General features: G+C 41.1%; 1 protein-coding gene across 2 annotated transcripts; it reads right to left on the minus strand.

The window, feature by feature from the left end:
• Nucleotides 1–1,257: 1,257 nt before the first annotated feature.
• Nucleotides 1,258–15,154, minus strand: LOC311138642 (sodium- and chloride-dependent GABA transporter 2-like). Of its 2 annotated transcripts, none has more exons than XM_084173417.1 (15): nucleotides 14,980–15,154; nucleotides 9,864–10,072; nucleotides 9,133–9,267; nucleotides 7,725–7,865; nucleotides 7,296–7,386; nucleotides 7,023–7,155; nucleotides 6,788–6,922; nucleotides 6,306–6,409; nucleotides 5,824–5,948; nucleotides 5,527–5,639; nucleotides 5,213–5,350; nucleotides 4,764–4,866; nucleotides 3,665–3,765; nucleotides 3,083–3,253; nucleotides 1,258–2,419 (listed from the first exon to the last, which is right to left on the minus strand). In XM_084173417.1, the coding sequence occupies exons 2-15, from the start codon at nucleotides 10,066–10,068 to the stop codon at nucleotides 2,258–2,260; spliced, it is 1,857 nt and encodes a 618-aa protein (XP_084029543.1). In that variant the 5' UTR covers nucleotides 10,069–10,072; nucleotides 14,980–15,154; the 3' UTR covers nucleotides 1,258–2,257. The 2 variants fall into 2 exon arrangements, with proteins under 2 accessions (XP_084029543.1, XP_084029544.1); XM_084173418.1 differs by lacking the exon at nucleotides 14,980–15,154 and adding an exon at nucleotides 13,812–13,947.
• Nucleotides 15,155–26,853: the final 11,699 nt, after the last annotated feature.

Below are 26,853 nucleotides of genomic sequence, written 5' to 3' on the forward strand. Positions count from 1 at the left end.
TACGAGCCCAGGTCTCAGATGAATGTTACGTCTGAATATCGGAAGAGATTTCTGCAGCGAATTACACTTTTTATTTATAGTACTCCAAAAAATAAGGGTGGAAAATTGACATATAAAGCATGGCACAAGGTTTGATGATTGTATTGATATTGGCAACAAATCCTATCACAGTATTGAACAGTGTTTCTACTATACAGTGCCTTGCAAAAGTATTCATCCCCCTTGGTGTTTTTCCTATTTTGTTGCATTACAACCTGTAATTTAAATGGATTTGTATTTGTATTTCATGTAATGGACATACACAAAATGGTCCAAATTGGAAAAGTGGTGCGTGCATATGTATTCACCCCCTTTGCTATGAAGCCCCTAAATAAGATCTGGTACAACCAATTACCTTCAGAAGTCACATAATTAGTTAAATAAATTCCACCTGTGTGCAATCTAAGTGTCACATGATCTCAGTATATATACACCTGTTCTGAAAGGCCCCAGAGTCTGCAACACCACTAAGCAAGGGGCACCACCAAGCAAGCAGCACCACCAAGCAAGCGGCACCACCAAGCAAGCGGCACCATGAAGACCAACGAGCACAGGTCAGGAACAAAGTTGTGGAGAAGTACAGATCAGGGTTGGGTTATAAAAAAAAATCCTAAACTTTTAATATCCCACGGAGCACCATTAAATCCATTATTAAAAAATGGAAAGAATATGGCACCACAACAAACCTGCCAAGAGAGGGCCGCCCACCAAAACTCACGGACCAGGCAAGGAGGGCATTAATCAGAGAGGCAACAAAGAGACCAAAGATAACCCTGAAGGAGCTGCAAAACTCCACAGCAGAGATTGGAGTATCTGTCCATAGGACCACTTTAAGCCATACACTCCACAGAGCTGGGCTTTACAGAAGAGTGGCCAAAAAAAAGCCACTGCTTAAAGAAAAAAATTCGCCAAAAGGCATGTGGGAGACTCCCCAAACATATGGAAGAAGATACTCTGGTCAGATGAGACTAAAATGTAGCTTTTTGGCCATCAAGGAAAACGTTATGTCTGGCGCAAACCCAACACCTCTCATCACCCCAAGAACACCATCCCCACAGTGAAGCAGGGTGGTGGTTGCTGTACACCTGCGGGGGGGGGGGGGGGGTGAATAGTTATGCACGCTCAAGTTTTTTGTCTTATTTCTTGTTTGTTTCACAAAACAAAATATTTTGCATCTTCAAAGTGGTAGGCATGTTGTGTAAATCAAATGATACAAACCCCAAAAATCAATTTTAATTCCAGGTTGTAAGGCAACAAAATAGGAAAAATGCCAAGGGGTTGAATACTTTCGCAAGCCCCTGTATATACATCTACACAATCCCTTCTCGCCAACCATCGATATTTTCACAAATGTCATACTTCACAAAGTCTTAAGAAATTAGTAGCATGTTTGATTATTAAACCTAGCCAAATCAAAGATGACCTTTCTCTTTAAAAAGTGTTTGTTCACTTGTATATACAGACTCAGTTAACCAACCGGGACCAATAGCATGACCGTCATGTTTTTGTTTCCACCATGTGGTGTGACAGGTGTCTGAACCATTCATCCATTTCTCTGAAATACTGTGTCTTCCATCACCCAAGTCCTGGTTAAAGCACAACTTCAAAGGTCCATCTTTTGTGCCGAACCTTACTCAATATCTCACTTCAGAGGCTTTCTCTGCATTCTAACATGAGTCAGTCAGATTGACCTGTAATTCTAGTAATTCTAGGTAGTGTTTTCTAGACCAAACAGAATGGCCCATCTCTCTTTCCACATCAAGACTTTCCCAGATCCAGTGCCTCTACGTCTCATCAGCTCTACATACAGGAAGTAGTGTGTGTTTTGGAAACACTTGCCCACATTGCCCTCCCAAGAAAAAGGTCCTCTGTAGCTCAGCTGGTACAGCACGGCGCTTGTAACGCTAAGGTAGTGGGTTCGATCCCCGGGACCACCCATACACAAAAAAAAAAATGTATGCACGCATGACTGTAAGTCGCTTTGGATAAAAGAGTCTTCTAAATGGCATATTATTTTTTTATTATAAAAAGGCATGGGGTGGATTGTATTCTGTAGTATACTTTTCTAACCCACTCAGACCAAGTGAAGGGTCACATAAGCCTCTGTTACACTACGGAAAGTATATGTATTGTTTATGTCAGGACCTTTGGGAGAGTGAGAGACTTGCTGGACCTGCTTATCTCTAGTCCTGTAGAGATGATGGCTGAGCGAGAGAGTCTACAGGGGGCCAGTGTCTCTGTCAAGGAGGATGTTGCCCCAGGCTGGTATCTCCATGTCCACCAGGGGTCTGTCCTTCTCTGACTGCTTGGCCAGGAGGGCCTTCTTCTGGGCCTTGGTCATGGGGAGATCCTCTGAGGGCGTGGTGAGGATGGACAGTCTCTGAGGAATAAGAGAGAGGACAGAGGAGCATTTCAAAGAGAAACCACCAAAGGAATGAGACGTACAATAACTGGTGATGTTTGCAGAGCATTGTTTGTTTGTCTTCTTTTCTTAGTTGGTAGAAGAAACAACACCATCAGTGTGTAATGGGGAGTAAATGAGGTTTGGGTTATGGTTCTGATCATTGTATAAATAGAGACATAACTAGCGATAACAACAAAAGTGGTATCTGCCACCTTTTAAAAGATCTGAAGTTTGGAATTGATAGTGAGAAATTAACCATTGCCTCTCATGACCATCGCTCCATCTTTGGAGGATGTACTCAAAGACTTAGCCTCTATCGGTCGACCTACGTAGCTAGCAATAGTTAGGCTACCCATGATATATTGCTATTTTTTTTGTTGCTTTTGGAGCACTTTAAGATGCTTTTCTGTTATGAAACTCCAGTGCTTGACTTGGGCTGAAACAGGTGCCGGTACTCATGTTGTGTGCCGGTACTGTTTATATTTAGGTGCAGGAGCTCCACAATACTTTTGAGCTAATATTCCATAAGAGGAACAGGATCTCAAGCAGTTGAACATTTTAGGTGCCGGTACTCAGCTCCTGCCCAAGTCAAGCACTGTGAAACTCTATAGAAACGTAATAAATGATGTCACTATTTACCTGTCGCAGTGTACCAGGAGTGATGCTCACGATGTACACCATCCATAGCGGAACCATGAGTGTGGAGGAGAGAGTGAACCACCAGCCAATGGCGTAACCCCACCAAGGATACTGAAAGGTGTTGTTGAACTTCAGCGGGGTAAACTTGATCAAGGAGAAGACTAATGTAGCCTAGAACAAAAGATATGGTAGGAGGTTGTATAATAAACATTGAAGAACACAATGTCTTTTCCGATAGCATTGTACTAATTATAACATAGTAGGGTAACAGTGAGGGTTGAGTGAGGACAGAGATGAACAAGATAAGGTCAAGAACAAGGTTATGGTTTCTCCAGTACATTTAGGTCAGGCTTCTGGTGAAGCATTTATAATGAACATAAAGTTAGGATGATCTACATTACATAGGTTACACATAGACACCATTTGATTTCTATTTCTCTGTATTGTCAACTTATTAACTTTTGGTTGTCTGTAAATCACTTGTATTACTGTGACATCAACATCATGTTTACTATAACTATAATTGGAAAAATAACAAATTAATTTGCTGTTGAGAGTGGGGTGTAAAGAAGTCAAACTTACAGTGCAGATGACTGGAGTAACATACTTCAAACAGTACTTAATGAGGGGTAATGGTCGATAACCGATCATGTCCTCTATATTATCGTACAGACGGTCTGCACCTGTGGAGTAAGCATATCAACAGGAACTCAAAATCACAGCAGTCAAGAAAAGGGTTTGGTCAGTTGGTCTGTCAAATACCCTGTCAAAAACCCAGTTGGTCTGTCAAATACCCAGGTAAACATTCTCAAACCACCAAGTTACAGACAGGTTCAAACAATTGCAGATTAGGAAACCTGGACAAGATCTCTAAGGCAGGGTTTCCCAAACTCGGTCCTTGACATATTTTAGGACCACCTAAAAAGCAACTCCATGAGAATAACTAATTTTTGACCAACATGTCAGATAGAACCTTATAGTCCCAAGGTAACGAGGTGTCGTTTCACATCAATGTCCAAAGTGACAATGTCTGCCAGAGGAACAGCTTGGATAACGCCATAAACACCTCGAACAGAAACATCCTGAGGGAAGCTGACCTGCAATTAGGGTTTCTGTGATTGATTATCTGTGATTGATGGAATGGGGCCATGCAGGGTCTTTTACCGCTCCTTGCTATCCGGGATCCTTGGGACGTTCCTACCCCATTGAAGTTGACATTTAAAATGGTTAGGGTTAAGGTAAGGCTCATGGTTAGGGTAAGGGTAGGGGTTAAGGTTAGGGTTTAAGGTAGGGACGTCCCAAAGATTCCAGATAGCACTGACCGTCTTTTACTATGATGTCCTACAATGATAGCGGTAACACTTTACAATAACTTACATTAAAACGCCTTCATAAATGTTTGTAATATAATACAAGGTTTAGATAGCCGGCTAGACTAACTTACCTTGCAATCTATAACATATTAGCTGATATGGGCTAATTGGGTGACTGTCAGTGACTGACATAACAAGAGGAAAACTGCGGATGCACTAGCACATTTAAAAATGTCACGTTGTGTATTCTACCATCTTAACTAACAGTAAGTTGAGACCCCGACTAACTTTGAAAAAAAGTGGTTGCGGCCCTAAGCGGCCTCTAATATACCTAGAAACTGCACTGGGAGCAGGCAGGGCTAACTCACCATAAACCCAGCTGATACACACTGACTGTAGTATAGCGAAGAGAAGGAGAGTCATCCCACTGCAGGCATAGTAATCAAACAGCTGGAAGATATACAGGCCTCCCTGCAAATAGAGGAGGGGAAGAAAGAGAAAGAAAGTATAAAGTACAGTCTCACTGAGCACAACAATAAGACTATAATCTAATTCCATGGTGTACAAAACACTCAGACAATGATCGTAAGTGTGTCCAGCGGTCCAATCGCTTACGGAACAATTCTGCGGAACGAGTTATGTTCCCTTAAGGGGGGTATGTTGAAACACAGGGATATGTTGAAACAGATTACTTGAGAGGTAGATTATCAATCATATATCTGGTTACTGTCATGATTGATCTAATAACGATGGCCTTGAAATTCTATATTTTATATCCTATATCCTTATAGAATGATGACTTCAAATGACCTCTCACCTCTGTGACCATGACCAGGCCGATGAAGAAGCTACCCACACTGATGATGATGAGGAGGATTTTACGCCGATGGCCAACCAGGAAGAAGGAGGGATACATGTCTGAGATAGCTGTTATCAAAGCCTCCAGACCTACAAACTGAAGAAGAGATGATGGGGAAGTTTAGTGGAAATTCTCTTCTTTGAAATACTAGCTACTCCTTCACAGCTTCACGTCCATTGGGTTTAGTGATGATTGTAGCATCTATTGTAAGTTATGTAATTATCCGTCACTAAGCAAATATTTCATAGGCCTTCAGGGCCACTCTAACACACCTCACTGTCTAACCCCAGTAGGATGATCATGATGAAGAAGAAGATGGCCCAGAGTTGGGGTACTGGCATCATGGCCACGGCACGAGGGTAGGCGATGAACGCCAGGCCAGGACCTGTGTGCAGCAACACAGGTAAACTCATTACTGAACTCTCAGGGGCAGGGAAGAGGGAATAGTTAGATGCTAAGACACCTGTCTTGTAACAAAGCAGAACATAAAAGGGTTTGTTCATTTGTTCATTTGTTTATTCATTCATTTATTAATTCATTCATTCATATCTCACTGCTGCAACACTTACCTGATTCGGCCACGGTTGAGATGTCTGTCCCTTGTTCATAAGCCATGAAGCCCAGTACAGAGAAGATAGCAAAGCCAGCCACAAAGCTGGTTCCGCTGTTCAAAAGGCACAGGTACACACAGTCCCTAAAAATAGATTAACTTCCCTGTTAGTCACAACACAAAGGCATCCAAATGAATTACAATATGGAGATCATCAATCTTTCCAGACACCCTACCATTTCAGTCATTTAGCAGACACTCTTGTCCAGAGCAACTTACAGTTATTGAGTGCATACATTTTCATACTGGCCCCCCGTGGGAAACAAACCCACAACCCTGGTGTTGCAAGCACCATGCTCTACCAACTGAGCTACAGGGGACTACCCAACCCAATAATTATGTGCACAGGGGATGTTTTTGCAGGCAAGAGAAAACGTTCTGCCTGCACATTTGATCTAGCAAGGCACATTTACTGTCAGTGTACTTCATTCTTCCACTCACTTGTAACAGTTGTTGTCATACTTGTTGTAGCTGCCAAGAGCAGTCAGACAGCCGATGCAGATAGCATAGGAGTAGAAGATTTGTGTTCCAGCATCCATCCACACCTGTGAGACACACCAGAGAGAGACACAATAGTCTTCATAGTTTCAGAGTTTCGATACACTAGTCTCATCCCAGGGTATCAGAGGCGAATTCAAATGGTACCAATTTTGACCTTATAATAGGTCAACAGGAAATGCATTTGCTTTGAAATTCAGATTCCTCTTATTGTTATCAGGTATTGATATTGTAACAAATCTGATGTTCTTAAGATCGCAAACTGTTCCTCCAAGGGAGTTAAGTGTCTTGGCCCAGTGGTTATGGTTGCTGCCCTTGGTCATGTAGACCAGGGTTCAAACACAGGTAGAGACGAATCACTACAGTATGTACGAATGGTTTTTGTTACACCTGAACTCAAATTATACATTGAAGTGTGTTCCTACCTGTGGGTCAGCGAGGCGGGCTGGGTCTGGGTAGAGGTAGAACTTGATACCATCTATTGCCCCCGGCAGTGTGAGTCCACGGACTAGCAACACCACCAGCATCAAATAGGGGAAGGTGGCAGTGAAATAGACCACCTGAGGGGAGGGGGGACCAGACCAGCATTACATTCCCTCAGTCTTTGGCTCTACAGTATTAATGGTGTCATCAGGCTGAATGGCAGAGATCCCACCTTACCTTCCCAGTAGACTTCACTCCTTTCCAGACACAGAAGTAACAGAGAATCCATGACAGTAGAAGACACAGAGCCAGCTCCCAGCGAACATTGCCTAGCTTGTCTGGACTGTCTGTTAGATTCAAAACTCTTCTCCTGAAAATCATATTTTCAGTTACAATCCCACCACTTGCTTTTCACCATTCTCTCAGCGCCTCCTAAGGCACATAGCCATTATTTCCATCTGTAAGGACTTAATAAGGAGTTGATCAATTGGAACAATTTTGTATACTCACTCCCAGAACTCTCTCACTGGCGATGTTGCGTTTCCTGCTACTGTCCAGTTTAGATGTCCCACTACTCTTCTGTCAAACTCCATGCAGGTTGCTGGTTAGGAGGAAATTACACAATAACAAGCAAGTCTCAGAACTCTCTGAATCTTTCCTGGATAAGGAGACATTTAATTTTTTAAAACATTAATCAAATCACTTGTCAAAAACGGAATATCTCAGTTTGAAGTGGTGTCCATAAATGTAAGATACTATCTATCATTTGAGCATGACAAAGGTACGTCACCATCAACAACCTGATCCCAGATCTGTTTGTGCTCTTGGCAATGCCAACTCCATTTCTGTCCTTGTCAATCCAAACAGGTTTGGCATGACAATGATTGACAAGCAGTTGGTATGATAGCACAAGCAGACTGGCTGGACTGAAGTACGTACCTGTGTTCCAGCTGTTTCTACATCTAGCCCAGGGGAGCTCAGAGCTGAATGAGGAGAAGAGGTAGAAGAAGGCCCACGCTAGGATGATGATGTAGTAGGTGCTGGAATATAGAACCACCACCTGACTACCATAACCCAGTCCTGAGGAGGAGGAGGAAGAGGAGGAGGAGGAGGAGAAGAAGAAGAAGAAGAAGAAGAAGAAGAAGAAGAAGAAGAAGAAGAAGAAGAAGAAGAAGAAGAAGAAGAAGAAGAAGAAGAAGAAGAAGAAGAAGAAGAAGAAGAAGAAGAAGAAGAAGAAGAAGAAGAAGAAGAAGAAGAAGATTTTACGGACAAATATGGAGATGTAAATGTTCGGAAAATAAATGCTTCTTCTGTAACTGTGTATATCTTTGATGTGGATTAGACTCCTTTCAAAGTCACCAGCCCTGATTAATAAGTTATTGTGCCATTGCAACAAGATAGACGTGAGTGTTTGAACACAGGACAAGTGTCCTGAATGCACGTGTCATGTCACAGGAAGGACAATCACTTACTCTATCATGTAATAGCTCATGCATTAGTGTGAGCCTGTGTAATAATGTTGATGTTTAATCCAAGATTCATCCAATAACTTGAATGAAGTGTCTTGTTACTTTGATCCCTTTTCCATTTTTGAAGTTACATCAGGTCAGAAACAGACCAGTCATCCCCAGAGTGCCATTACAAGCAATATAGAATGTATCCTTATATTATTTCAAACTGGTAAAGCAATGTGATTAAAATCATGGTGGATTTACTTTTACAAATACAATAGTGCAATATCATTTACAGAAGGAAAAGCATGCATGTACTGTGCCTATATGGATACATGTCAACCTCAACCAGCACATTCTTGACAAAGGCTCCAGACAGAAACCTTGAGTTTATGTGCTGAATACCAATTTAAATTGTATTGACATTGTTTTGGATTACAACGCTACTTTCTCAAGTTTGGATATTGCAGCAAGGAGTTTTCCTGAGTACAAATAGAACAAACAGACAAAGTTTGGTCTACAGTCCCTCTGAATGTTGTCTTTTCTTTGGGCACAGTTTACAGTACTAGGACATCTTCACTTATCTGAAGGCTATAGCCTTTCTTCCTTCTAGCTATCAGGCACTCATGTCTATTTCACCAATATGGCATCCATATTAGGAAGTAAATGATATCAATGGTCAGGCAAACTCTGACAACTCAATTCCTAATATGGATGCAATACGTACAACAAGACCCCGTGGCCGCATTCATAAAGCATACCAGAGTAGGATGGCTGATCTTAGATCAGATTAGCCTTTTAGATCATAATGACTAAGCTTATGGACAGAGGGGACCTTATTCTAGATCAGCAGTCTTACGCAATGACGCTTTATGAATATGAGCCCTGGTATTTACCTTCAAACAGGGGGCAGATCTTCCTCCAGCAGGTGATGCTGCCCTGCGTGGTGTACTGGCCCAGGGAGGTCTCCAGGAGGAAGAGTGGAATGCCACAGGTGAACAGGAAGAGCACATAAGGGATGAAGAACACCCCTTAAGAACAAGACAAGTTAAACCACAAGTAAACATATGGCCCAAGACCATAACTTCATGTTTCACTTCACGTGAATGTGGTTTCACAAAACAAAAATGTATCCCCGAAGCCATCTCAATCATCTCAACTGAGAGGCATGTTTGTTCTACATAGCATATTTAGAAATGAGCATAAAAAAAACATTGTAAAGTAGTGATGTGCATATCAGTATAGAGATTCTGGAAGCACTTAGAAGGTTTTGGTGCCTTCTGTGCACCCAGGCACGCACTGTTGTTTTTATGATAGTGCCTGCCAGATAACATCTAGCCCTATTGTGTCAATATCCCTATAATATTATAACAACCACAGATATGCTTATATCAAGCCATGTTTACACATCTCTTAATGATTATTCCATTACCTTCTTGCCATTGTGTGATTTCAATATTAGCCTAAGATATGAAAATAACGATTCTGTACTGTCTCCACCACAATGAAGTTATATGAAGTGACTAGCTCTTTTGCATTGATGATGTAAAAGCCAAAGACTCACCTCGCCATACATTTAATGTGTGTTTAAATGTATGACCATGTAAAGATGTGATGTGATACTCACCTCCTCCATTTTTGTAGCACAGATATGGGAACCTCCATACATTCCCCAGGCCTATGATCTGTCCGGCCACAGCCAGGAGGAACTCCAGCTTACTGGACCACTGTCCCCTGGTCTGGGTGCTTGGCACAGGGACAGGCTGGACCAGACCCATCTCCTGCTGGGCAAACTTATTGAACCTCAATTCGGGATCATTATGCTTCGCCATGACACTGAGGGAGACAAAGACAAAGGCTTTATGCAGTCAACACACATTTATCTAACATAGTCTGTATGCTATGAAGCCAGTATATGGACAAAGCAGTTGGTTTTTATGTAGTGAACAGTGACACACAGCAAACAGCTACATATGACTGCTACATATGACCAGCTACATATGACCTTCTACATATGACCAGCTACAGTACATATAACCTTCTACATATGACCAGCTACATACGACCAGCTACTTATGACCAGCTACATATGACCAGCTACATATGACCTGTCAAGAAAAATTTAATAGGAGGAAAAAGGGAAGGTCCAGTGCAGCAAAACATGAGCCCCTTTTATTCAATAAATTGGATCTTCCTTTTGTCCAGCTCCTGTTATTACTTTGGATGTGCGTAAAAACCCCTCCTTTCAATGGAAATTAGTGGGGCACTGTTAAAATGTACTGTTCTGAAGGTAAATTACAGCAATGTTGACTTATAACAGTGGAATCAACTGTTGTATTGTGTCTTATTTTTAGTAATTTAACAGACACTCTTATCCAGAGCAACTTACAGTAGTGAATACACATATGTTTGTACTGTTCCCCTGTGGGAATCGACCCCACAACCCTGGCATTGCAAGTGCCATGCTCTACCAACTGAACTACACAAGACATTATGAGAACACATAGATTTTTATTCTTTATTGATCCTGAAAAAAGTCACGGTTCCTGTACGCTGATCCATACTAGGGTCTATTCTAGGAGTAGCCTGAGTATCGGGAGTAGCCTAATTATCTGGGAATAGCCAATATATTTGGCATTGGCCACACAAGCGGTGAGATTCCAATTGAATCTGGTATTGTGAAGAGCCAGGGCGGCATCTCACTGCTTGGCAATGTGTACAGTGCATTCGGAACGTACTTAGACCCCTTTCCTTTTTCACACATTATGTTATGTTGGTGCCTTATTCTAAAATTAATTCAAATAAAAAATTTCCTCATCAATCTACACATAATACCCCATAATGACAAAGTGAAAACAGATTTTTTTACATTTTTGCTAATTTATATATATATATTTTTAAACAAAAATACCTTATTTACATAAGTGTTCAGACCCTTTGCTATGAGACTCGAAATTTAACTCAGGTGCATCCTGTTTCCATTGATCATTCTTGAGATGTTTCTACAACTTGATTGGAGTCCAACTGTGGTAAATTCAATTGATTGGACATGATTTGGAAAGGAACACACCTGTCTATATAAGGTCCAACAGATAACAGTGCATTTCAGATATAAAACCAAGCCATGAGGTCGAAGGAATTGTCCGTAGAGCTCCGAGACAGGATTGTGTCGAGGCAAAGATCTGGGGAAGGGTACCAAAAAATTTCTGCAGCATTGAAGGTCCCCAAGAACATAGTTTGGAAACACCAAGACTCTTCCTAGAGCTGGCCGCCCGGCCAAACTGAGAAATTGGGGGAGAAGGACCTTGGTCAGGGAGATGACCAAGAACCCAATGGTCACTCTGACAGAGCTCCAGAGTTCCTCTGTGGAGATGGGAGAACCTTCCTGAAGGACAACCATCTCTGCAACACTCCACCAATCAGGCCTTTATGGTATAGTGGCCAGACGGACGCCACTCCTCAGTAAAAGGCACATGACAGCCTACTTGGAGTTTGCCAAAAGGCACCTAAAGGATTCTCAGATCATGAGAAACAAGATTCTCTGGTCTGATGAAACCAAGATTGAACTCTTTGGCCTGAATGCCAAGCGTCACGTCTGGAGGAAACCTGGCACCATCCCTACAGTGAAGCATGGTGGTGGCAGCATCATGCTGTGGGGATGTTTTTCAGCGGTAGGGACTGGGAGACTAGTCAGGATCGAGGGAAAGATGAACGGAGCAAAGTACAGAGAGATCCTTGATGAAAACCTGCTCCAGAGCGCTCAGGACCTCAGACTGGGGCAAAGGTTCACCTTCCAACAGGACAACAACACTAAGCACACAGCCAAGACAATGCAGGAGTGGCTTCGGGACAAGTCTCTGAATGTCCTTGAGTGGCCCAGCCAGAGCCCGGACTTGAACCCGATCAAACATCTCTTGAGAGACCTGAAAATAGCTGTGCAGCGACACTCCCCATCCAACATGACAGAGCATGAGAGGATCTGCAGAGAAGAATGGGAGAAACTCCCGAAATACAGGTGTGCAGAAGGCTGTAATCGCTGCAAAAGGTGCTTCAACAAAGTACTGAGTAAAGGGTCTGAATACTTGTGTAAATGTGATATTTCCATTTTTTTCAATACATTTGCAACAATTTCTAATAACCTGTTTTTGCTTTTTCATTATGGGGTATTGTGTGTAGATTGATGAGGGGGAAAAAACGATTTAATCCATTTTAGAATAAGGCTGTAACGTAACAAAATGTGAAAAAGTCAAGGGGTCTGAATACGTTCCGACTGTACTGTATGAATGTTCAAATCCCACACTGTGGCACCAGTCTTGTTGCATTAGAGTAGGAGGGGATCAGCACTGCTTGGTGGGACTAGTGTAATTCTGTCATCAATGTTGCCTTTGTGTCCTTGCCTAGTATCCCTGTAGGAGTGGGACACATATAGTGGAAAATATGTGCTGCTGCTGCTACTACCATTATGGTGATTTCTGAAAATGAACACCCAGAACTTATACAGTTATAAGAAGCACAACCGTAAGGTCTGTTGCTAGGACAATGTGTTCTGAAAAGTTACCTTTGCCTTTACTATTTAAAGTATGAGGAACTTCCTGGGCATGCATCAGAGGAGGAAACTACTGTGACACTACTAGACACCCAGAAGACAACCCGCCAGAGCCAGGGTACGGTTTGTGATACTAAGAGTAGGTACTGACTGTATATCTTTGATAATCTAATATTGCTTGGTTCAATACAGTACAGCCTGTTTTAAATGAATGACAGAGTCGATAGAGAAGATGTAACAATTTATGGGCACAATAAGATAAATATAGAGTGTTACTACAGCTAAATATGAACGTTAATTGCAACATAGATATCTTTTTCAGGTCAGGTTTTTGGGCTATACTCAGCCTTATCTCAGGGTAGTAAGTTGGTGGTCTATTGAAATCCCACTAGCGGTGTGGGGGCTGTGCTTTGGCAAAGTGGATGGGGTTATATCCTGCCTGGTTGGCCCTGTCTGGGGGTATCGTCAGACAGGGCCACAGTGTCCCCCGACCTCCCCCTGTCTCAGCCTCCAGTATCTATGCTGCAATAGTCTATGTGCCAGGGGGCTAGGGTCAGTCTTATCTGGTGAAATTCTCCTGTCTTATCTAGTGTCCTGTGTGAACTTAAGTATGCTCCTTATAATTGTCCCCTCTCTCTCTCTCTCTCTCTCTCTCTCTCTCTCTCTCTCTCTCTCTCTCTCTCTCTCTCTCTCTCTCTCTCTCTCTCTCTCTCAGAGGATCTGAGCCCTAGGACCATGCCTCGGGACTACCTGGCCTTTAGGTTTTATTTATTTGCACCAAAGAAAAGAAGTAAAAGACAAAACAGTACAGATAGAATTGGTCAAAATAGTGTGCAGGTGAGGTTGGAAGCCCAAAATGGCTTATACGAAAACCACACCACAAATATAAGAAAAATATTCAATCAGTTAAACAAAGCATGTAAATTAGAATTGTACATGATATACTCAGTATACAAGAAAAAACATGTTTGATTGTGTGTGTGAATTAGGCTACATGGATTATTGGGTAGTTTTGTTCATCATGCTGACCTCCAGTCTTCACTTGGCCTGATGACTCCTGGCTGTCCCCGTCCCCAGTCCACCTTGTCATGCTGCGGCTCCAGTTCAACTGTTCTGCCTGCGACTATGGAACCCTGACCTGTTCTCTCTCTCTCTCTCTCTCTCTCTCTCTCTCTCTCTCTCTCTCTCTCTCTCTCTCTCTCTCTCTCTCTCTCTCTCTCTCTCTCTCTCTCTCTCTATTTCTCTCTCTATCTCTCTCTCTCCCTCCCCCCTCTCTCTCTCTCTCTACCGCACCTGCTGTCTCGACCTCTGAATGCTCGGCTATGAAAAAACAACTGACATTTACTCCTGAGGTGATGACCTGTTGCACCCTCTACAACCACTATGATTATTATTTATGAATGTTTGAACATCTTGAAGAACGTTCTGGCTTTAATGGCCATGTACTCTTGTAATCTCCACCCGGCACAGCCAGAAGAGGACTGGCCACCCCTCAGAGCCTGGTTCCTCTCTAGGTTTCTTCCTAGGTTCCTGCCTTTCTAGGGAGTTTTTCCTAGCCACCGTGCTGCTACATCTGCATTGCTTGCTGTTTGTGGTTTTAGGCTGGGTTTCTGTATAGCACTTTGTGACGTCTGCTGATGTAAAAAGGGCTTTATAAATACATTCGATTTTCTATGTTCACTGTTCATTTCTGAGTAGTCTCTGTGTCTAATATTTTAACATACTGTAGTGTTTCTTTTTTTTCTCTTAAGATTTGTAGCATGAATTATGAAAATAATATCTACCTCAAGAACCAGTCATTCTGTTTTCAAATCGAAAGCATGCGATAAGAGGACTTATACATGCTGTACAGTTGCACAAAACAGGAAGACACTGCTGCTCTCACTGGCACTGCTGAGCCTCCAGTCTGTAACCTTTGGCCTACATTCTGCAGCTACAACAAGTGTGACAGACTGCAGATAGAGAGAGAGCGAGAAAAAGAGAGAGAGCGAGAGAGAGCTACCACTGACTGAAGCCCCATGTCTGTCTCTGTCTCTTTATACAACTAGGGAGATGTCTAGGTGTTATCACAGCCCCCGCCTGCCAAGTCTGCTAGATTTCAAATACAAACAGTGATAAACAGTCTAAGTAAAAGGTTTCCTGATAGAAAGAGAGGTGAATAGAGAGCGCGCGCGCGAGAGAGAGAGAGAGAAAGTACCTTAAGGAGGAAGTTGTAGTTCTTTAGTCTGTTGTAGTAGTCTACTTCTCCATTAAAGAAGACTTGTTCTGGTCCCTTTCATTAGAAGCAAATCTAGAACCTGCGTTTCTCCCTGTCAAATGCCCTTTCCAGAACTAACAATGAGTGAACCCATGTGGAGAGTTTGGAGTGTGTGTGTGTGTGTCGGTGTTCATGCATCTGTGTGTTTGAGGCGGAGCTATTGAGTCAAGGCAACACTGGCTCCTTCAGTGAGGGAAAGAGGAGGGGATTTGCTCTGTGAAAGCGGCAACAGCAGGCGGGCTTCTTTTGAATGCTGAAGGGGAATGGATTTGTGGAATGTGAACAAATTAACTCTCTGCATTATAACTTTACAGTGGATGGAGGATAGAGGAGTGACAGAACTTGAACACTTAAATTAATAGGAAAAGGGGGCCTAATACATCTAATGTACATCACTTGCAAAGCCTTTGAAATGTAATGGAGCGTGATAATGTTACATCTAGTTTGACAGATGTATCAATCTCTTAATATTTTTTCATTGCCTCATACCAAAGTCCACTGATTTCAACTTTCTAAAATATGCTGTACATTATGTAGTATTTCAACATATCAGCATGATCAACAATTGCTGCTATTTTATTTTACTATGAACTATTCTGAATGTCAAGTGGTAATGCAGTGAACCTAATCATACATTTATGTTGGGGAAGTGCAGTAAATGTCAGTGCTTTCACACCAAAACAATGCACTTGTTGCCTCCACAAATAGCGGCAGTCTCAAAAACAAGGGATTGAGAACATGACATAGATGCTTTGGCTTCTCACCCTGACAATTGTGAATAATAAACAATTTCCCTTTGAGACTGTACATGCATTCATTCAAATATTTGTGGCGATTGTGAATATAAAACAATACATTAGTTTAATTCCCCTCTCACACTGTGCAAGCAGTCATCCAAATAACTTATGTGTATTTAAATCAAGAAGCACCTTTGTTCATTCTTCAAGAGTGCCTTGATGGGAAATGTAAGCCCCACTAATATTTGTTCTACATTATTCATTAACTGAGTGGTGGCCATCATCCCCTATGCTTTCCCTCCAACAACTACTGTCTGTTTGGTTGGTTGGATGGTGTCTAATGACTGTGGATGGAATCTAAAACTGTGAACAAAAGCATTCTGTCAAGGCCTCTATAAGGGCCGTAGCAATAGCACTATATATTACAGCACATAAATAATCAGCCATTTACTAAGAAATAACATGGTACAATGTTAATGACACAGTAATTATGTTAAAGTAGTGTACACACATCCAGTGACTTTCAGTTGAAGGTCACGTCAAGAAAATCAGTTACATTTTACAATACAGTGTAAGTACAGTATAACAATTAGTAATTACAATACTGTTGCACTGTACTTACAGGAATAATTCCACTGTAATAAGGGCACTGTAATATAAAGTGTTACCAAAACATCTAGCTCAAAGCAATTAATGAAAACTGTAGTGCTCACCATTCTCCATTCTGTGTATCTGAGCAGCATCCTTCAAGCATTTCCTCTGATCGCCTCTCAACTTCATTCATCACAATGCTTTTATAGTATTTTTATTATTTTATTGTTGTGCTGTAATTGCCGATGTGGACCTATTGTATGGCAGAGTGCTCTGAAAAGACAAATCTGAGAAAGATGCTCCTTTATACTAAATGTTAATAAATGATCTTCATTTCGCAATTTTGGCCAAAGGTTAGAGATCACAAAACAGTGTCACTACACAAAAAGTTATGTAAATCTGTGATGTAAAAGTGATGTTAGTTACTTATAAACAGACCCATTTAGGCTCCTTCAGTGTTATCCCCCTATAACCCCTACACCCTAATAAAGCAAATGAACACCTCACTTGCTTTTCTTGTACTAACCCTTGCAGGTGTCTTTTTTTACTAGCACTGATTTTGTAATGACTGATTTTTACAAATACTGTGATACCTAGCAACCTTTAGTTACATGAAATGACTGTAAGTCGCTCTGCCTAAGAGCGTCTGCTAAATTAGCTAAATGTAAAATGTAAGATATTATTTAATTTAAATATATCGAATTTGGCCATCAATGGCCCTCCAATAATTTGGTGCATGACACCTAACAATCCTCTTATTGTTATTACAAAAGTAGAATCAATGCATGCAGTTCAATCAATATGACTTTACTACAACTACAGTGGGGGAAAAAAGTATTTAGTCAGCCACCAATTGTGCAAGTTCTCCCACTTAAAAAGATGAGAGAGGCCTGTAATTTTCATCATAGGTACACGTCAACTATGACAGACAAAATGAGAAAAACAAATCCAGAAAATCACATTGTAGGATTTTTTATGAATTTATTTGCAAATTATGGTGGAAAATAAGTATTTGGTCACCTACAAACAAGCAAGATTTCTGGCTCTCACAGACCTGTAACTTCTTCTTTAAGAGGCTCCTCTGTCCTCCACTCGTTACCTGTATTAATGGCACCTGTTTGAACTTGTTATCAGTATAAAAGACACCTGTCCACAACCTCAAACAGTCAAACTCCACTATGACCAAGACCAAAGAGCTGTCAAAGGACACCAGGAACAAAATTGTAGACCTGCACCAGGCTGGGAAGACTGAATCTGCAATAGGTAAGCAGCTTGGTTTGAAGAAATCAACTGTGGGAGCAATTATTAGGAAATGGAAGACATACAAGACCACTGATAATCTCCCTCGATCTGGGGCTCCACGCAAGATCTCACCCCGTGGGGTCAAAATGATCACAAGAACGGTGAGCAAAAATCCCAGAACCACACGGGGGGACCTAGTGAATGACCTGCAGAGAGCTGGGACAAAGTAACAAAGCCTACCATCAGTAACACACTACGCCGCCAGGGACTCAAATCCTGCAGTGCCAGACGTGTCCCCCTGCTTAAGCCAGTACATGTCCAGGCCCGTCTGAAGTTTGCTAGAGTGCATTTGGATGATCCAGAAGAGGATTGGGAGAATGTCATATGGTCAGATGAAACCAAAATATAACTTTTTGGTAAAAACTAAACTCGTCGTGTTTGGAGGACAAAGAATGCTGAGTTGCATCCAAAGAACACCATACCTACTGTGAAGCATGGGGGTGGAAACATCATGCTTTGGGGCTGTTTTTCTGCAAAGGGACCAGGATGACTGATCCGTGTAAAGGAAAGAATGAATGGGGCCATGTATCGTGAGATTTTGAGTGAAAACCTCCTTCCATCAGCAAGGGCATTGAAGATGAAACGTGGCTGGGTCTTTCAGCATGACAATGATCCCAAACACACCACCCGGGCAACGAAGGAGTGGCTTCGTAAGAAGCATTTCAAGGTCCTGGAGTGGCCTAGCCAGTCTCCAGATCTCAACCCCATAGAAAATCTTTGGAGGGAGTTGAAAGTCCGTGTTGCCCAGCGACAGCCCCAAAACATCACTGCTCTAGAGGAGATCTGCATGGAGGAATGGGCCAAAATACCAGCAACAGTGTGAGAAAACCTTGTGAAGACTTACAGAAAACGTTTGACCTGTGTCATTGCCAACAAAGGGTATATAACAAAGTATTGAGAAACTTTTGTTATTGACCAAATACTTATTTTCCACCATAATTTGCAAATAAATTCATTAAAAATCCTACAATGTGATTTTCTGGATTTTTGTTTCTCATTTTGTCTGTCATAGTTGACGTGTACCTATGATGAAAATTACAGGCCTCTCTCATCTTTTTAAGTGGGAGAACTTGCACAATTGGTGGCTGACTAAATACTTTTTTCCCCCACTGTATATCCATGTCACAGTTGTAGTGTTAGGACCACCCACTGTTCATGTAATATTACTATAGGTGGTTCTGAGTTCCTTGGTGAGTGAGTGGTATTGTTTTTGTCCCACTGAAAGTCATTCATTTACCTAAATCTAGTTGTACTGTAGGTGGCAATAGCACACTAGTCTCAAGCACTTGTCATGCTGTCAGTCCCATTTAAAAACTGCATTGCTGGTTAAGGGCTTGTAAGTAAGCATTTTACTGTAAGGTCTACACCTGTTGTATTCGGCGTATGTGGCAAATACAATTTGATTTGATTTGATTTGAATGATGGCAAAATGTAAGACTGTAGTGGGCTACTGGCAGCTACTGACTGTGACCAGAAATCGGCCCTGGCATTTAAAACACACCGACCCATTTTTTTCCTTGAGGACCCCACACCAGCCCATTTTTCTTCTCAAGGCCCCCATTATTAGCCAGTGGACTAAAAATGGACCAGCCCATCTGGCATTTGCCAGATGGCTAGTCCGCCCCTGGCTACTTGACACTATAGGCTACAGACATTTACTGTATGGTAAATGGTAGGATCTTACTGTACACAACAGGCAACAAATGCATTATGTATTATACAATTACATTTGAAAAAGTTCCAAACATTGTGCCCTCTTTTGTTTGATATGAGTGGAATGCTTCATGGAATGCATTTCATGTTTAATGGCTTTGTCTTGCCAGTACTACAATCCACAATGTTGGTGCAAATGTTTGCAGCAATTTCGACCGCTAATATTAGCATTTTCTAACCAAAAATCTCAATCAACTTGTGTCCTGTCTAGGAAAAACTCTGGGCCTTGAGTAATGGACTGAGTGTATGAAAGAACAGGTCAGAGACTATTTGGTCATGATATTTGAATTGTGCTATTGAGGGACATTGACTTACACAGTTTATTTCATCTTGAATTCTTGAGGCTATGAATATTTTCTGAAGGCACTGTATTTGGCCTTGCATTTTAGGTTATTGTTCTACTGAAAGTTGGATTTGTCTCCCAGTGTCTGATGGAAAGCAGACTGAACCAGGTTTTCCTCTACGACTTTGCCTGTGCTTAGCTCTATTCCATTTATTTTCATCCCAAAAAACTCCCTAGTCCTTGTCGATGACAAGCATACCCATAACATGATGCAGTCACCACCATGCTTGAAATTATGAAGAGTGGTACTCAGTGATATATTGTGTTGGATCTGCCCCAAACATAACACTTTGTATTCAGGACATAAAGTTAATTTCTTTGCTAAATTTTTTGCAGTTTTACTTTAGTGCCTTATTGCAAACAGGATGCTTGTTTTGGAATATTTTTATTCGGTACAGGCTTCCTTCTTTTCACTCTGTAATTTGGTTAGTATTGTGGAGTAACTACAATGTTGTTGATCCATCCTCAGTTTTCTCCTATCACAGCAATTTAACTCTGTAACTGGTTTGAAATCACCATTGGCCTCATGGTGAAATCCCTGAGCGGTTTCCATCCTCTTTGTCAACTGAGTTAGGAAGGGCACCTTCTTTGTAGTGACTGGGTGTATTGATACACCATCCAAAGTGTAATTAATAACTACTTTACCATGCTCAAAGGGAGTATGAAAATGTATGCACTAACTAACTGTAAGTCGCTCTGGATAAGAACGTCTGCTAAATGACTAAAATGTAAAATGTAAATATTCAACGTCTGTTTTTTTTTTACCCATCTACCAATAGGTGTCCTTCTTTGCGAGGCATTGGAAAACATCCCTGGTCTTTGTGGTTGAATCTGTGTTTGAAATTCACTGCTCGACTGAGGACCTTACAGATAATTGTATGTGTGGGGTACAGAGATGATGTAGTCATTCAAAAATCATGTTAAACATTATTATTGCACACAGAGTCCATGCAACTTATTATGTGACTTGCTACACACATTTTTACCCATAACAAAGGGGTTGAATACTTATTGACTCAAGATATTTCAGCTTTTCATTTGTAATTAATTTGTAAACATTTCTAAAAACATAATTCCACTTTGATATTTTGGGGTATTGTGTGTAGGCCAGTGACACAAAATCTATAATTCACTATTTTAAATTCAGGCTGTAACACAAAAAAATTTGGAAAATAATCAAGGGATGTGAATGCTTTCTGAAGGCACTATAGATTGGAATAGTATAGGAGATTGTGTGTTCTCTATTCATCCAATTTCTATATTCAACATGCAGTTCCAGACACAGATCTGCCACTAGTTGAAGGCAGCCAATCCAATAGTGTCTGAAAAGTAGTCACTTTCCTAGAACTATCAGTATTGAAATATATATATATTTAAGTAGTTGCTCAGATCTGTATTCAAATAGTTTTGAAAAAAAGTAGCCACGTCTGAGATCTGTATTCAAATAGTTTTAAAAAGTAGTATTTTGGGGGGATCTGTATTCAAATATTCTTAGTCACCTCCGAAGTAACAATTTCTTCCCCAGATTTAAAATTATTTTTCCATAAACTATAGCTTCTCCAGAGGCAGATTTACTTTTTATCTTTATTTAATTAGGCAAGTCTATTAAGAACAAATTCTTATTTACAATGACGGCCTACACCGGCCAAACCCGGACAATGCTGGGCCAATTGTGCGCTGCCCTATGGGACTCCCAATCACGGCCTGTTGTGATACAGCCTGGAATCGAACCAGGGGGTCTGTAGTGACGCCTCAAGCACTGAGATGCAGTGCCATAGACCGCTGCGCCACTCTGGAGCATGTACAACATGCATAAGTTTATGAGAGGTGGTTAACACCCTTACAGGCTGCTACATGTGAACCCAGCCTAGATACTGTTGCGTTGGGAAGGTGTCAGGAATGACGGCTCTTGAAAGCAGCACACGTTTTTGAAAGGTGGCTTTCACACCCTGCTGGTTAAAGATAGGAACCATCTATGTAGGTTGTGGGAACGATGTCAGGTTTGGGGGATCTTGAAAGTCACTGAAAAGGTATAGTCTCTGAATGTCTTCTAAAGGTGTCTGGCTCCCCCTGCAGGTTCCAGAGTAAGAGTAACACTGTGGATTTGAAATAAGGCCTTTGGGGCAATCATAATGCAATCAAGATCTAAGCTTTTATAATGGTGTTTGGCGGTGTTTTGTATATTTTGCATGTCCATATTTAAATATACTGTAGCATTAGAAACCCTGGGTTCATCCTAATAATATGTTTTTCTCCTGAAGTGTACACTCATTCACTACTTCCCATACATCTAAAAGCATAGGATTGGTGGAGGCATGGGCTAGTTGGTTTCCACCATATTTATTATACCAATCATTTTCTTTCAAATCAGTGAAGGGAAGTGAACAAATGCACACTTTCGGAGGAAGGAGAGATTTAAGCATTAAGGAATGAGTACCCGGGGATTATCGTGAGTTCCCGGGTTCGAGTGCCTTATTGGTTTTATTAAACGGTTGCCAGATATTTGAAAAAAGATTAACATGTTTATTTTAAAAATGTTATTTTAATGCAATTAGTTATTTCATCATTCCACCAGACAATATAGTCTGGGCAAAAGCCAGTAATTAGTTCTGAGACACTGAAGTTCCCACAGGGGGCCAGTATAAAATAATAATAATATGTAAGTCGCTCTGGATAAGAGCGTCTGCTAAATGACTAAAAAAAAAAAAAAAAAAAAAGTTACTAGTCAAGTGGAGCTGTCAGCCTCAACTTGACACGTTCATTCATTACATTTTAATCATTTAGCAGACGCTCTTATCCAGAGCGACTTACAGTTAGTGAGTGCATACATTATTATTATTCATACTGGACCCCCGTGGGAATCGAACCCACAACCCTAGCATTGCAAACGCCATACTCTACCAACTGAGCTACATCCCTCTGGTGGAGATCGCCAAAAAAAACTTTGTTGCACAGGTTGGAGAGGTAGGCAGCAAGATTTAGACAAACCCCCACAGTTGCAAACCAAATGCTAGGCTAGAATCATTGGAAAATAATGTCTAGATGCTTTTTTCCAGGGGATTTTACATTTATGAATTGCCTGGCTGGGCTGTGGGACAGTGAATGCCAGGTTTGGGGTCAATTCCACAAATTCAATTCTAATTCAATTCTCTCTCCCTGTAAATTCCATTTAATTCAATTCAAATTCCAGGTCAGTCTTTCAATTTAGAGAGAATAAAATTCCTCTGAATTCCAATGTTAGTTAAATTCCAAGAATTCAATTCTCAATTCAATACTATGTGCATCAATTCCATTAACTGGGAAATGTACAGATATTGAATTCCAATTAAATTCCAAAGATGAAATGTTTTTACAATTCCAATTCAATTCAAATTTAAAAAGTCCAAACAACTTATCCCAATTCAATTTCAATTCCATAACTTGAAGATTTTTTACAAATCTAATTTAATTCAACATACATTTTCCACTTCATGAGGTAATTCAAGAATTGAATTGGAATTTCAAATTAAATTGGAATTGATTGATCCCAACCCTGGTGGATGTGCAATGATAATTAAAATGGAACTGTTAACAGGTATTAACCTGGGATTGTCATGAATAACGCCCTGCTATCAACCAATCAGCATCCAGGAATCAAAAAACCCGTAAAAAATAAATAGAAAATAGCCCTTGTGTCGTGATCAAGACACTGGCCGTGTCTGAATACCCATACTAGCATAATACATGCTTAAACTGCATACTATGTAATCATCATTGCATACTATTTAGCATGTACTCTTTAGTAGAAAGTATGCAGTATGCCACCAGCCGCAACGCAGTAGCGGCTCCTGACTGGCTGAGTAGGTGGGGTGGGGCCGAGTGAGGGTGGATTTGTCCAAATTCAACAGACATGCATCGCATTAACCAGCCTGATAGCTCATTTCCAATTTGATTATTTTCTTTAAACTCTGAACAGAATAGGAATGGAGTTATAGGCCTACTCAGGCTGGTTATAGGCAGACTATCACATTCAACCTATACCGCAGCCCATATAGCCCATCTATCCTATTTAAAAAGGACTGAAGACAGAAACATATAGCCTAATTTGGTTCCATTTCAACATATTTATTAGTAAAACCAAAGTGCTGTAGCATATATAAATGAAATCAAATAGCCTAGTACACACACCAAAAATTTACTAATGTTCAAATCAAAAGGTTATTGCACAGAGAAACATAGACAGTCGGGTACATCGCTGATTAACATGACATCAATAACACAGCCACATCCAGAGTCCACGGTGCAGACACATTCAGAATAAAAAAAAGTAGACTATTTCGTTTAATGAAGGCCAAGAGAACAAGAAACACTTTTCAATGAGAATAAAACGTCTGTTTTCAAAGATGTAAGGTACGATGCAAAACTGGTGATCATTTTAAGGAGAACAAAAACTACTTAGCCTACATTTGAACACCACCGCAGAAGCTTCGCTATTCAGTCTCTTTCCAATTAAGTAGCCTAGTTTTGTTGTTTGGCTACTTGAAGAGAACTAGGGCCTATCACTTGCAGCCCACCTCTTCCAATGCATTGTGGAAAAGTGTGCATCGAATTCTACTAGAAGATGCGCTGAAATGAGTATAACATCCTGGCATTTAAACCATACTCAATTTCCGAAAATTCACATACTCTATTTTTGCATGCTGAGAATGTGTAATGTACGATTGCGTTGTTTTCCGCTATTTGATGATTTCGGTAGCGCATCCCCATATCTAATTGATCAGCTGTTGTCAAAGCCGAAAAGAGTATGCCATCTGGGCATTTAAAGTATAGTTGATTTTAGAAACGTTGCATACTATTAAACTTAATTTTTTCACATACTCAAAATGGCCTACTATTTAGGACACAAGTATGGGTATTCGGACACGGCCAGTATCTGAACCCATCAACCCCCGGCCCCTTCCATCTCTCCCAAATCCTTCCCCATCTCCCGCCCTCCACACAGCCTTGGCATGTGCATTCTAACCCTTAATTTCCTGCTGATAAACTGATCTTAATTGTTATACTGTGGGGCATCTACACTGCAATTTCCATCCTTGTGTCTTTCTGTGGCCTGGACACCTGCTGTTTTGGCGTTTAGCTAAAATCTCTGTGGAGGGTCGGCCTAACACACAGAGGATACATCCTATACAATAGTGTACTACTTTTGACCAGAGTCCTATGGACCCTCGTCAAAAGAAGGGCACTATATAGGGAATATGGTGCCATTTGGGATGTGACCAGAGAAACACTGCCTCTCTCTCTCTCCACACTGTGTTTAATGGCTTCTCACACACAGAAGAGGCCATGCAACCCACAGAAACTTAATTACACCCCTCGTGCCACGTTATTAAACAGGCTTTCCATGGGTAACGTCCGTCCATCCGCTCTCTTCTGTTCTCTTCTGTTCTCTTCTGTACTTTTCTTGTCTCATCTGTTCTCATGTCTTTTACATTCCAGCTGTCATTTCAGTATGAAAATGTATGCACTCACTAACTATAAGTCACTCTGGATAAGAGTGTCTGCTAAATGACTAAAATGTAAATGTCATTCTCGGATGTTTGGCCCATTTCAGTGTTTGGCATTTCGTCATGGTGTTTGACTTAGTTGGATTCCTCATTCCATTAGCTTGCTCCTTGGGAGCCTGCTGAATTCAAATAACGCGGAGATAAAAAAAAAAAGATAAAAGCTTGTTTCCCACTTCGTCTCAATTATAGGGAATGAAATGATGGAAAGCTGTTGCATTTCACAAATAGGACTTTATCTGGAATAAAACATGTGTTTTTATAATGTCAACATCTTTAGGGCACTTTGAAGAACATTTGATTGCTGATATTGCAGAGATCTGATATTGCAGCACTAGCTGCAGTGCATTAGCTACAGTATTTGAAAGGCATGTATTTAGAATACTCAGCCAAGACACAGTACTATAATGTCTTAGCATGACCCTTAGTAAGAGACAGAACGGAAGAAATTGAAAGAGAATCCATGTTTTGTGATGTGAGAAGGCTTGGATCCCATTAAAATACCTGCATTCAAAGGAATAGAATAGTCCCTGAGCCAGAGAGAGGGGCCTCATGGGCTCTTGTGTCTGTGCCTGTATGAGCCATTCATCTGACAGCCTTTCTACGCACTTGTCTAGTCTAGCCACAGAGCTAAATAAGGCATGACAGTATCTAGGGGACCGGGCAGGTGCAGTTAGCACTCCCCTCAACACAAACTAGACATTCACACCTACTCACACACTTTATTTTTCTCTCTCTTATCAATGTGCTTTCTGCCCTTTTCTCCTTCTTCTGTTACTTATATGTCTTTTAATATTCTCTCTCTCTCTCTCTCTCTCTCTCTCTCTCTCTCTCTCTCTCTCTCTCTCTCTCTCTCCTCTCTCTCTCTCTCTCTCTCTCTCTTCCCTGTTCTGTATCAAATAGCCCACAATGCCATGGAAACGAAGTAGTGCTGAATCTTATTTGTCTTGTTACAGACTAGCGGGAGCTAGTACCTCAACTCCCTCTGAAGCAGAAGAGGATGACAGCTCTTACCTACCATATCAGCATTGCCATGGTAACAGCTCTCAGGTAGATCTGATCACTGTGACAGGACAGCAGAATATCAGAACACCTTTCACCTGTGTGATAGACAGTGTATTCAGAGCACAGAGTTACAGTTGAGCAGTAAGTGTTCATATCTTTGGAAAGTCAGGGCACAGAGCAGTGGAGGCCGGTGGGAGGAGATATAGGAGGACGTGCTCACTGTAATGGCTGGAATGGAATAAATGGAATGGTATCAAACATATGGAAACCACATGTTTGTCAGGGCTCAGAGTTAGAGTTCAGCAGTAAGTGTTCATATCTTTGGAATGTCAGATCTAAGTTTCCACCTTAAATAGGACATTCTGCTCTATCTCTGGGCATAGGTGTGTTCATAAACTGCCCTTGTAGTTGGTTGTTGTATAGAGACAGACAGACTGGTTTGACTTTAGTTTCAAAAGGCTTTGTACAGTATTCACACAGAGGCAAACTGTTTGGACAATGCCAATGTAATACTTTATTTGTGCATCTTCAATGTCAGTATTATTAAGATCCCTGTGAAATATCACCATCACTTTAAAACCAT

This window comes from Coregonus lavaretus (genome assembly GCF_964263955.1).
Source record: "Coregonus lavaretus genome assembly, chromosome: 12".
NCBI lineage: Eukaryota > Metazoa > Chordata > Actinopteri > Salmoniformes > Salmonidae > Coregonus > Coregonus lavaretus.